This window comes from Dreissena polymorpha, chromosome 6, assembly GCF_020536995.1.
Source record: "Dreissena polymorpha isolate Duluth1 chromosome 6, UMN_Dpol_1.0, whole genome shotgun sequence".
In the NCBI taxonomy this organism is placed as follows: Eukaryota; Metazoa; Mollusca; class Bivalvia; order Myida; family Dreissenidae; genus Dreissena; species Dreissena polymorpha.
The window spans coordinates 56,038,568-56,051,847 of NC_068360.1; the positions used below are offsets into that span (position 1 = coordinate 56,038,568).

General features: G+C 32.2%; 1 protein-coding gene across 1 annotated transcript; it reads left to right on the forward strand.

Annotated features, from left to right (window-relative positions):
* Positions 1 to 1,302: 1,302 nt before the first annotated feature.
* On the forward strand, positions 1,303 to 1,944 carry LOC127835701 (uncharacterized). Its single transcript, XM_052362139.1, has one exon. It carries the CDS (start codon positions 1,303 to 1,305, stop codon positions 1,942 to 1,944), a length of 642 nt encoding a protein of 213 aa, XP_052218099.1.
* The last annotated feature ends 11,336 nt before the right edge of the window (positions 1,945 to 13,280 follow it).

Genomic DNA, 13,280 nt, shown 5'->3' on the forward strand with positions numbered 1-13,280 from the left:
ATGGAAACACAGACACAAGCCATTAGGAAGTTTAAAAAAAGCATTAAAAGAAAACGAAACACTATTTAAATATGCAACTCTTTGTCCGTTAATACATATCTGAGAGGGAAATACAGCATATCAAATGAAACCATCAAGAGTTTTAAACTAATACGTTAAAAGCTTGTCGAGCTCTCTTTAAAGGTCGCATCTTATTACCTATCTACTTAGCCTTAATTTGAACCGTAATACTCCTTCATTTCTATGACTTTATGGAAATATATACCCTTAAACTGACGCCAAAAATCTTCAGAACTCACGTGAATTTCGCTTTTAATGTGAACAGACATAAATGTTTGTTGCCACCTAAGGTAGGTCATAACGTTGTTTTGAAAATCGCAGTCATATAGACCGGGACAATAGTAAACCAGACGTTATAAACAAATGTGTTGTTGCAAGCAACAATAGTTTATTTTAGATGGGGAGTTACACAACAAAACGAAGTTGAACAATATTATATTAAACTTACAAACTTACTTTGAAGCATAATTTACCCCATACATATACATACATCTAGAACGAAATCAAACACAGAAAGTAACTTGTGTTGTTTATATGGATTATAAGATGAATTTATTACGATCAAAAGGCAAACATAACATGATAACAAATACCAAACAAGTAAACTTACAACCTTACACTAAATGCTGTTTTAAGCAACTTTAAGTGTGACAAGCATGTTGAAAACCAGACATCATCTCGCGCTAGCATGAATCAACCAGTCAAGGATCTAAGAGAGTAGTCCAGATTATATTTGAACGAAATCTGTATACACGTTTAGACAGTACCGCATGAAAAACCCGTGCAAATTGCTTTTTCTCTATAATTTATAATCATAATCTGGGTGTTTCAACATTGATATTCGTCATTTATAGCATGGTGCGTCGAAAATTAGTGATAAAGTGGAAGGGGTAGTTGTTGGACTTTTAAAGACTAAACACACATATAGGAGTATTCAAAATGAGATGAAAGCAATGGGATATTCGATTTCCTTCGGCTCCATCAAGAACATTCGTGATAATACTGGACATAAACGCCAAAATATCAATGTTGGCCTTCCTATGCCAAAAATTAGATATCGTCGAAATGTGGCCACACAGAACGTCATCAGAAAAATCAATCGTATGATCGCCAAAGTTAATCCACCGTCCCAGCGTGAGATGTCGTCTATGTTAGGCATCTCTAAAGGAACTGTATTAAACATTATCACAAAAATATTGGAAGCTAAACTTAGACAAATAAAGCAAAGTTCATCAGCTTAACATGGCGCTTATTAAGAAGAGGAGGGCTAGATCATTGCAATTATACATGAAGTTAAGAGGTGGAAGATGGAAGAACTGTGTTACTTCTGATGAGTCATTGCTCTATTTAGGTTGGTCGTACGGGCGACGCAAAGTTTGCTACATGAGAAAAGGTGACACAATTAGCGACAAACTTAAGTTCGTTAAGCGGGACTCTTTTGCCAAGGGTTTCATGGCATGGGCTGGTGTATCTTATAGAGGAAATACCGATATTCGCTTTATCAACAAAGGAACTAAAGTTAATAGCAATTTCTACATCAATAAGGTATTGAACCCGCTTCTTCGAAATGACGTTCCGAAACTGTTTCCAGAAGGTCGGAAGTCAATGGTGTTCCATCAGGACAGTGCCTCAAGTCACACATCTAAACAGACACTCCAGTTTCTTAAGAAGGAAAACGTGAACTTTATTGACCGTGACGAATGGATGCCGAAGTCTCCGGATGCTTCTCAAACGGACTTTGGTATATGGGGAATCTTTAAACGCCGTCTACAGAAGCGCAACGTTAACTATGTTATAGGTCTTAAAAAAGCTCTTAAGGACGAGTGGAGAAAACTGAACCAAACTATTATTAATAAGACTCTTGAATTGTGGCCAAAAAGGTAGAGGCTTATTTATGTCATGGATCTCATATTGAACACTTACTTCAATAAAGATACTGTTGCAATTCTGTTTTTGCGTCATTAATTGTGTTCAAATATAAACTGGGCGCCTCTCGTATATGACCGCACTCGAGGTATTACAATGCTGAACAAGGTCTAGGAACATGCTTGTTAATGTTCTCATTTTAATCCAGGACTTTAATAAGGCGGCATATAAGTGACACACTGTCCGTAATAACCGGATATACCCCTACCTGACTGCCCGGATGTCCGGCCGTCTCGGCTTTCATTCTGCCATGTGTTGATTGAATGTATAATAACTAAGAACAAATGTAGACCGTCATAGGATGACCTGTTAAACCTGTTTAACAACCGTTTCAAAATCTCAAAGGTTATGTCAGATTTAAAGATAATTTTACACGTTTTAGTGATTTACATAATTAAAACAAAATGGTTTCAAATTCCCAAATGTTTGTTGTAGTTATGATATTTGCGAGAAAACACTACTACTAAACATTGACCATTCTCTAAAATATCCATATAATGCTTATTTTGAGGATTTAAAAAACCTGAAAATTGTAAGGCGTTGCAACGCGAAACGATCGAATGATTTGTAGAGTTCTGTTGTTGTCGTTATATTGTGTGACACTACGAGGATTGCTTATATCAAGTATAAAATACATCACTCATTGAAAGAGAACGGATGGCCAAGTGGTTAAAACGTTAGACTTTTACTCTAGGGACCAATGGTTCGAGCCCATAGAGGGTTTACTGGAGATTTTTAGATGCAATGTTTGCATGTATCAAGGTATCAAAGGTCCCTTTAAGAAACATTTGACAATCAACCTTCTTCAACAATTCCTGTGCCATCAATAACATTGCCAAATATCGATGGACTTTTAACCTAAAAAGGTACATATGTAAACTAACATCATAAGACGTGACGTGTTTAACACACGTATTCATGCTTCTGAGGTCAAGGTCATATTCAAAAAGAACTATACAAATGTGTCCATAACAAACACAAACGTGTTCTGACTGTAACGTTGTCATTGATTATGCAACTTTAAAACAACCGACCACAAATGATTATCAACAAGAGACGGTGTTCTTCGTTTATAGCTCGTCTCCTTATGTAAAAAGTCAAGAACACATTTACAGAGAAAAGGTAAATTTTAGCTATCGAACAGATTGTATTCATCATAGGTTGACTGGTGAGTCAAAATTGGAATAAGAGGGCATGGCATCTTTTACCTTTTTGAATATACCGTACATGCTATCCGTTCCAACGGACGCATTAGGCACAAGTGATTTCAAGCATACTTTACGACATGAACAATACATTCATCAAAAACTAATACAACAATATAAAGTTAGGAGAGTATGTACTGATCGAAGTCTATGTCAGCCTAGCATCCAATTACCCATACTGAAACCTTTTTCAATACTGGGAACTGTGGCATGTTATGTTTCTTGTAAAAAATATGTTCGTTATCAACAATTTAGTACTTATATAGTACAAGGCAACTTCCAACGAAAGTCATTATTTAAAAAATAATGATGGTTATTGGCAACATCATTGTCTTAGTGGTTAATGCACAGAGTACCCATAACGGGCTAATAATAGCGTTGTTTACTCTTGTTCTTTAGAATATTGATTTACCTCCACCCTACATGACGTGTAGTTTTGATAACTTGCTCATGATTATTTTCTGTTAATCGCACCAGTGGGTCAATAAAGAATATGAACAAAGAAACGGTCTTCCTTCCACACTGAACACATTACATACAAATATTATCGTAAAACTTTATTTCTGTAAACTTATTTTAATTTCTCATACAACATCGTCATTCGCTTTTTTTTAATTGCCATCATATTTTAATTAAATTAAAATTCTCCTGGAATATTTGCAAGGGACCTAAGTGATACCGTCCGGATTTCCATTAGCGGATAGTGTTTAACTGATGTGTTCGCCATATGCGTCTCATCAATCACAAACCTAAAACTATAATCACATCCATAAAATCCCATCAAATGCTGTATCTTAAATGATGATCTTCAATTATGCACGAACAAAATATAAAAGAAGCCTCTTCCAGTGCATGTTATATTATATTTTGACACTTTAAATGGATCTCAGTTACAAAATATTCAGAACATAATGATTATTTTGGCATTTAATTACCTCTTGAGTTATCAATAATAACGTTTGCACAACATGTAAAGAATGCTTTAACCCACGATTATCCTAATTGGCGTGTTGGGTACGTGGAAAAAAACAAAAACAACCTGTTTTGATGTCAACTCGTAACAGTCAATCTTGCAGGTACATGTAATACTTAATACAATTGTACAAATATCATTTATTGACGGACACGGCTGCCAGCTATGTGGTGCAAACATGTCTTTAATTAATGTAAAGGAAGACACATAGTGTGCACATGTTATATATTATTTAGGAATTGATTAAGCACAAAAAAATCAGTCGAAATTCTTATTCTCAAGTTAAAGCAACCAAATAAAGTCTCAACTGACAATAAAGAGCATATGAAACACATGTGCAATATTTGTATTGACACTTGGATGGAAATGATTATATACAAAAGGAATGATACATTTTAATGAACCATATGCAAAAAACAATTACTGAAAAATGTTTACTAAATAGTTATGGAAATGGACTGAATATGTATTTATTAGATACCATAACATCTTATTTTTCGAATTTAATATTGAACATTAAAATGTATAATTACACATTTCATACTTGTATTGATTTCCGTTTAAATTATCATAGCATAATTATAAATGTTGTGATTAGTCATCGATTGATTGTATTAGTGTATATGTAAGTTTTCACTGTCCTTAAATAAGCGAGTAGTCGGTTGTGTCAATAATGTTATTCTTTAAAATTGTTATGGTGTGTTTGTACGACTAATGGTTATGCATAAAAAAATGACATCGTCTTAAATGCAATTTATATAAAAAAAACGTATGCAATATTTTTCACACTTTAGAAAATAAAATATAACCATAGCACGAGTGTATAATTCTATACAATACCTATCATGAACATTTTTATTTTACTACGAAACAACTAGCATGAAATAAATACAACATATTTGCTTGACAACTTGAATACCTGTAAAAATATACCATCTCTATACAGCTTGGAACAAAACACGGTAGCACAAAACCGATGGATAATTATATACAATACAAAAAAGACAGTAGGAGACGAGGTACGGTACTTAATATTCTTGATTACATGTGTCGACAGATCAGTGCCATCAGGTCGAACGAAATTGAAATTGCATCGCCGTTATGAATAATAAATAAACACATATATGACATGACGTATATTCCCCTGAGTTTTGTCACAATGGTAATATAGTTGAGATTACATTAATGTCATATATATGAAATCAATCCATGCCGGTATAAAAAGCGAAAAGGCAATGTTCAACTATATTCCGAACAATATAATGCTCTGACACTATGATAAAATGTACCAGGTGATTACTTAGTTTGACAAGATTGAGTAAACTGCATCTATACTTTGAATATGCTTGGAATTCGGTTGCGGTGTGTATCTTAAAGTGTTAAGTGTGTTCCATCAAATTTTCATAAATGCAATCAATGATGTCACGTATATTAAGCGTGCCATATTTTTGCCATAGCAGGATTATAAGATGTCGGTATTTAATTACGGCGTTTACAAATATAAGCAAAGACTGGGCCTAAAATGTCAAAATATCAACATGAAGAACTCTTTAAATGTTAACGACACAATTCAACCAAGTCATCTTAATGATTCCACCAAACATAATAGTTCATGCTAGTACATATGTTATAACGTTTTAATGCCAGAATGAGTAACAAAATAATCACAATGGCAATATGTAATATATTCTTTACACATTTTTAAATATGCCATAACGTTTGGAACATTTGATATCGGACCATAAGGGGGTTCAAATTTATGCGCTCGTATTAATTTTAGTGATATACGTTTTTTTTAATTTTCAATTACTGTTCATAAAGTGTCATTTTTAATTGAATAACTTATTGCGATTTTCAACAATATATTGTGTTCTTATATTGCCATCCAAACAATGTCGGACATTGTGAAACATGTGCTATCACATATAATCACGTATGACATAGATCTCGACGCTCTTTGGCATTACAAATATACAATCTTTATGGAATATGTACCAATACGTGTTAGATAATGTTGGGGGTTAACATTGTTCAAGGCCTTGACCTCATTTTTTCCGGAACCACAGTTAGACGAATATTGTTATTAAAAAAATATGTTTACAATGTATAAAAACCACGTAAAGAATACAATTTAAAATAATTATTTCAGTATTGAAGTCGTCCACGTATCTTTAGCAAAAAGGGGCGGTACGTAATTGGCTTATTTACCAGATATTTATTAAATGACAATAACTTTATTGAAGTTGTAGAGCTCGTTGAGTTTTCGAATGGAGCTTAACAATGTCAAACAATATTTGTCAGTAGAAACCAAACTATGTTATTTTTGAGAGAAATCGCTGGAAAGCTTGCATCATAGATAAATATATTTCTTTTTATTGCTATGTATGATAGTATTATAGATGAAGGGAATAAGGGTTCACAATATTAATTTCCAAAAACATGTCTTGTTAATTTTATCTATTTTTAATTAGTTTTAAAACATTTTGTGTAATACATAAGTGTTAATTAACATACAAAGATCCAAGTAAGTTATTAATGGTACAGTTTGCATATATGGTGACGCATTTTCATATTTTCATAGTTGAATCCATTGAATGAAGGTAATACATTATGTGTTGAAAAAAAAATTATTAAGAACGTTATGTAGTAACTATTCATTTAAAGAAAATTTGTATAGCACGTGGGAAAATTTGGTTTGTAAATAGTATATTTAATGAACCATCCCTAAAATCACGCTGTTTTTTGACAATTCCTGCACTGGGTGATGTATGATATTTTTCACTAATTTAAGATTTTAACAATCTTATTTTTGCAAAAATGGTTATGTAAAGTTTTTATTCCATATTCACAATTTATCACAGTCTATAAAATTGAATGTAAATATTCATCATTTGATACAATGTTTGCTATTATCAAAAATCTCGCCTATTTCGTAGCATAGTCCGGAGTCATCTGTACAGGAATGTGTTCGGATGAAGAACATTGAACTTGAAACGCGCTATTTTGATTTTTTTTCACCTTAAAAAAATACTCTGTATTAAGCTGTTACTTAACGGTATCCGTTATCGCAATTAACGACAACGCTCAAGAAATAGTCCTTTTGCAAAGCAGATTGATTAAGCTAAACGGAAAGTAAAAGGGCGACATCTACCCACCTTCTTTATATACCCGGTCTATTAAAATTATAATAATTTCGTTATCATGATACTATGTTAAATATTACAATGTGGCCGGTAATACTATGTCTTTTTTTCCTATGACTGCATCTAGGATGTGCAAGTGTCTTTCATTTAAGCTAGTCCAAGGAAGACCAACAAATATATATGAATGTCCAATGTGGTCACCCGACTTCTGTGTTTAATACTATTTTAATAATTTGAAAACAAATGTTCTTATTGTTGCAACTTTATGCCTGTATAAGAACAATATCGTTGCATCTAGCATTATTCAGTTTGGACAAAAACCATTTAATACACATCAAACGTTCCGAATACCCGTTGTCAGGCTTCTTTAAAGACAAACTTCAAATATCAATAAAAGTGCGCATAGGAAAAATCTCAGTCAAATCATGGTATACATTTGAAGAAATAGAAACAGCCATATTGAATTTATTTGTTTTGCTAATCTAGCAAACCATCACATTCAAGATCGCCCGATCGACATGAAGAACTATGTGACTATAAATGTAAAAAATATTTCCCATGAATGACAATGCTACATATGTTTTGTTAAGATTTACAGACTCGGGAAAAACAACGATCGCGATAATTCAGTACATAAAGCACTTGAAAATGACATTACAAAAGTACAATGCCGTCAATTCCAAAGTCGACAGGATAATGATTTATTTTAAAAATCACTTAAAGAGTTTGTTTTGCATGTGTTATCAAACGAAGAAAATTAATGGCTCCTTGATTAAGTGTTACATGTAATATTATCTTGCTTGGCTAACACAGAATCACTCGTTAAATATAAACTGGTCGCATTGTCTTTATACCTACTGAATCAGGTTTGACAATAAACAATATTTTCATCTAAATAGAGTACAATCACTTAATGATAGGTAATTGATCTTATGATTAAGTGAATATGCATTTTCGTTGCACAACTCGGTAGAAGTAGACAGGTTCCAACATATTTGTTCATATTTATATCTACATCGCGTAGTCATAACGGGTGTTTACTTTCCACTTACATTGTTTCGCGTAAATATAAGATTATATTTTATAGAAAATAATAAATGAATGTACAATTTGAAGTTTCGAGCGATTCGCTTTGTTCAACCCACATTTGTGATATGTATATTTACATACATTTCGCATGTATATGTGTATATATATGAACTGTGAGTCTAAGCTAATACGAAATATGAAAAAAACAACTTATTAACTGCAAAGAGCATGCACAATAAGTCCATTTTCATGTATATGTTTGTTATACCCACATGTTTGCCTTTCTATCGAAATGTGTGTAACTTAGCGTATGATTTAGAGTTATTATTTATGTTTCAACAATAACCTTTTGGTTAAATATTTAAATATAAGTTCGCGTAATGAAAACTCTAATTTATTTGTAAAGCTTAAATATATTTTGCTGTTTTATGCACTTTACCATATTTGTACCAGAAAAAATATATTTACAAATTGTTATCCGAATATAATGTGTTACCAATGTTGTATATATATGACTTACTGGAAGCAACAGTGTGTTGTTATGTTGTGTAGTGTTGTTTTCCCGGTGTTGTTTTTGTTGTACGATGTTTTACATCTCCGGTTAATATATAATTTCGAGATTTATACAAGGTAGGGTAACATGACATCGCGTTAATATAAGATTATATTTTATAGAAAATAATAAATGTATGTACAATTTGAAGTTTCCAGCAATTCGCTTTGTTCAACCCAAAAGCACAAACAACAAAAGATTTAGGACCGTGATTGATTCATACAATCGTGTAGCGCTTTGGCTCTCTCTACGTGCTTGCACAAGATAAACGCCGCTATGTTGACGCGAAACTTTGCCTTTATTGCTTTTAAGGTCATTGAAGCAAATTACCATCATTACGGTCTATAGAAATGGCCCTTAGCAACTATTTTTCGTCGTCAATTAGGCTGCACATCGAGATTGTCTATGCCTTAACGATAATGTCCATGCTTGCGATTGTACAGCCTCGCCGTTACGTAAACGTAATGTCGTTATTCGATATTGTTGCTATGGTGCTCTATTTTTGTGTTTAATAATTTGCCTCTTAATCAGCGATGCTTATTTCAACCAATTATATAGTTCCTAGATTTTCTTCTTCTTAAAACATTGTTTTCAATTGAAGTGTGAAAACATAATATTGTGAGTGTGTGAGACACAAAACCTAATAAGGTGATGTAGACATTCGCTTAAATTCATCTAAATCACAATCATTAAAAGTATGTTTTAAGTTCAACACCGTTCTATTTTATTGTGATTTTGTGTTCACTCCACGTGTTTTGAAGTTTGTATCTACATTTGTGATATGTATATTTACATACATTTCGCATGTATATGTGTATATATATGAACTGTGAGTCTAAGCTAATATGAAATATGAAAAAAATACTTATTAACTGCAATGTTGCATGCACATTAAGTCAATTTTCATGTATATGTTTGTTGTACCCACATATTTGCCCTTCTATCGAAATGTGTGAAACTTATCATATGTACATTTCAGCAAATTTTATTATTATTATAGTTCATGCTTTAAGTATATGACTGATTATTTAGTAATTTCTTGTCCAATTGTTTCATGGTGTGTGCCCGTTGCAGATTGCAAGTACTAGGGTGTGCACAGTAAGAGTGTTTGAAATCGATCAAATACAGGAGGATTAAACAATGGTTGTTGGCAATGTGTTATTTATTATCACGGTTTGTCTACGAGTGTCATGCTTGAGTTTTCATGCTTAATAAAACAGTGCAGTTAGTGCCCTTCCTTATCAATTACATTTAAGTGGTAGGAACATCAGAGATCAAATCAAGAATAATATATATCTAAATAAATCTGGACACTTCACGAGACGTCGACTTGTTAAAAGTTCATTTATTGATTTGCAAGCCCTCTCCTTCTTGACTGCTTTCGAATTATACGATATTATAATATTCGTATTTTATTATTTAACATTCAGCATTTACATACTGGTGGTTTGACTGTATCAAGATTTATATTATCTCAACACAGAAATGAATGCACTCAAAACGTAAATACGCACTTCAAAAACACGCAACAAACTCACATGTATGGCCTTTTCGTATTGATACTATTTTCACTTAAACGTTACGAGTGTTAGAAATATTATTTATGTTTCAACGCGTACCTTTTGGTTGAATATTTGAATATAAGTTCGTGTAATGAAAACTCTAATGTATTTGTTTAGCGTTAATATATTTTGCTGTTTTATGCACTTAGAACAAATATATTTGCAAATTGTTATCCGAATATAATGTGTTACCAATGTTGTATATATATGACTTACCGGAAGCAAAAATCACAAAAGTCAATTACAGTAATAGATCCGTGTATAAATGTTTTGAAATCCTTAATTCAAATATACTAAAATAAAAAAATATTCAATAAAATGCGAGCGCAAAATGTTCAGTTACGATCTTTGCATACTTTTTAATACTCTGCGAATTATTCGCTTATTAGTTTAAACATAGCCAACAGTACAAAACAAACATGAGTATGTCTTGCAATAATAAAAATTGGGTTATACAATTTTAGTAAAACAATATTAAACATTTGCTGGTGCGACTAAAAGATCATTTTGTTTGTATTTGTATTAATATATTTTAGAAGAATTAAAAAAAATGTACAGGTCGAAAAACACAATATAATTTGTAGTTTCTTTTTTTATATGTAAGATCATTAAATGTATAGATTATGTATTCAGACATCGCTGGTACGATAATGAACGACCAACCAAAATTCACACATCCAATTATTCAGATTTATAATTTGCCAAGGTCGGTATACATAAGCATGCTTTTAACATTACCTTTGTACAGAACCAAGAAATATGTTATAAATTTCTTCCAAAAATGTCCCTCGACAAACAATGAACGTTTGCTTGTTAAGTAATGAAGGTCCGTATTATACATGATTTACTAATCCATGAGTGGCTGGTCATACATGAAAACCCGACAAACATGGGACATACATTCCGATGGAAAACTCTGATTTTTTTGGAAACCAGGAGGATTTATCTCAGAAAACCATGGCTATTTAGGCTTCAATCTGCGTAAGTGTCGAAACAACTTTATGCAATGAAATAACTGTTATAATCTACAGTATAATCAATCTTATACATAACGGCCACCGGAAAAACTTTGCGAAACCAAAATTTCGCAAACTTAAGTACCCTTTTTCTTTAAGATTTGCTACATTAAGACATAGTATGCGAATAAAGTCTTATCTTTGATTAATAATTGGTTATTTTCACTAAAATAATGCGTTTTCTTCACTATGAAATTTATAAGCAAAGTTGGGGTCCCATGGGATTATTACATTTTCCCATGGGTTTCCTTTTTCCCATGGGATTTTTTCACCCATGGGATTTGTTTTCTCCCATAATTTGCATGTGTTAAACAACACTACAGTGTTGAAACATACTCACTTAATCGCGCGATCGATTTGGACATACGTTAAAATTTCATTAGAGGCGCGAAACTAAAAATACGTGCGTGCGAAGTATATAATATATTTGTCTTAGCAGTTCAAACAATATGTTGTCGTATTGTAATTTAAAATGCATTAAAGACGGACTACGTTTTTTAATGAGTTTCTTAATTGCAGTTTAAACGTCGATTTGCCCTTTTTTGAATAGCTAAAGCAAATGTATTTAAAATTGTTGCACGGTTTCGGTTTGAATACTCGATAAGTGAATTTAAATCTTAGACATCGTTCAACGGCTAATTATTATTGTTGTGTGTACTTTTTGTTTGTTATTTCGTTGTAAAAGTATGTTTGTTAAATATTTTATCAAAGTAATATGTTTGTGTTCATATAATCATTTAATCGTCACATTGACACTTCAATTCGAATATTTCAGATTTTTATTTAAGAAACCATTATTTGGGATGAATAAGGGGACGGATTTGCTACCAAAGAGGAAATGATTTGCATTGGCCCATATTCTATTTATTATTAATATGTTTAAGTTTATGCTCCTAGTGCGCAAAGGTGTTTCTCAGAGGTATGAAACTATCCTTAAAATACAGTAACTTTTAAGAAGCTCTTCATATGAAAAAAAGAAGCATTTAGACAATCAACGATGTCGTTTTTGGGAGAAGTAAAAAAAATGGATCACAATTATACAGTGACACAAGTTGCCCAGGTAATTGTAAGGGATGCATACGTGTTATCTGTTGTTGAAAAGAAGTTTTGTATTTCCTCGTTTTGATATAATATTAATTTTAGTTATGCTTTCTTACTTATATGTATTAGCGAAAACGCGGATCTCAATATGTTTGTTTCTTAATTGTATGCATTAAGGAAATCCAAACATACTAAAAGTTTGTATTTTTATAGATTAAATACTTTGTTTGGTGGAATACAATTCAGGATTGTTTGCATAAGCGCAAAATATATACTTTAAATCATATGATCGCCATGCTCTATCAGACTGAGCATGAGTATGACCAAGTTAACTTCCTTTTTGTCGTGATAGGATTTTAAAGTTATTGAAATCCATTTGCAAAAAAAGTAAGTGCATAAAAGATAGAAGATCGATTTTCATGCATGTTGAGCCAATATTTTAAGATTTAAGATTAAATCATTGCATAAGTCTAAAATCGGTGCCAAATTTTAAAGTTCTGCTTAGCATAAGCGTAGACATGAATGCGTTACACAACGCATTTTCGGTTAAGAACACAGGCTTATTAAAAAAGAAATTGTGATGTATTTAACATTGCCATAACGCAGATTAAAACTGTCGTTTATGCCTTAGTTGAGATTCCTAAGAAAAATAGTTTTAAAAAAGTATTGGAAATAAAAGCACCAATTACCGATATGTTTACATCCATTAACGTTCACTTGTGACCCCACAAAGTTACGTTATCATGCACCCGGTTTATTTCTGTGCCATCCA

Bases quoted from the DNA above. Each gene is read 5' to 3' on its own strand.
- LOC127835701 (XM_052362139.1), top strand. From the start codon at position 1,303: ATGGCGCTTATTAAGAAGAGGAGGGCTAGATCATTGCAATTATACATG.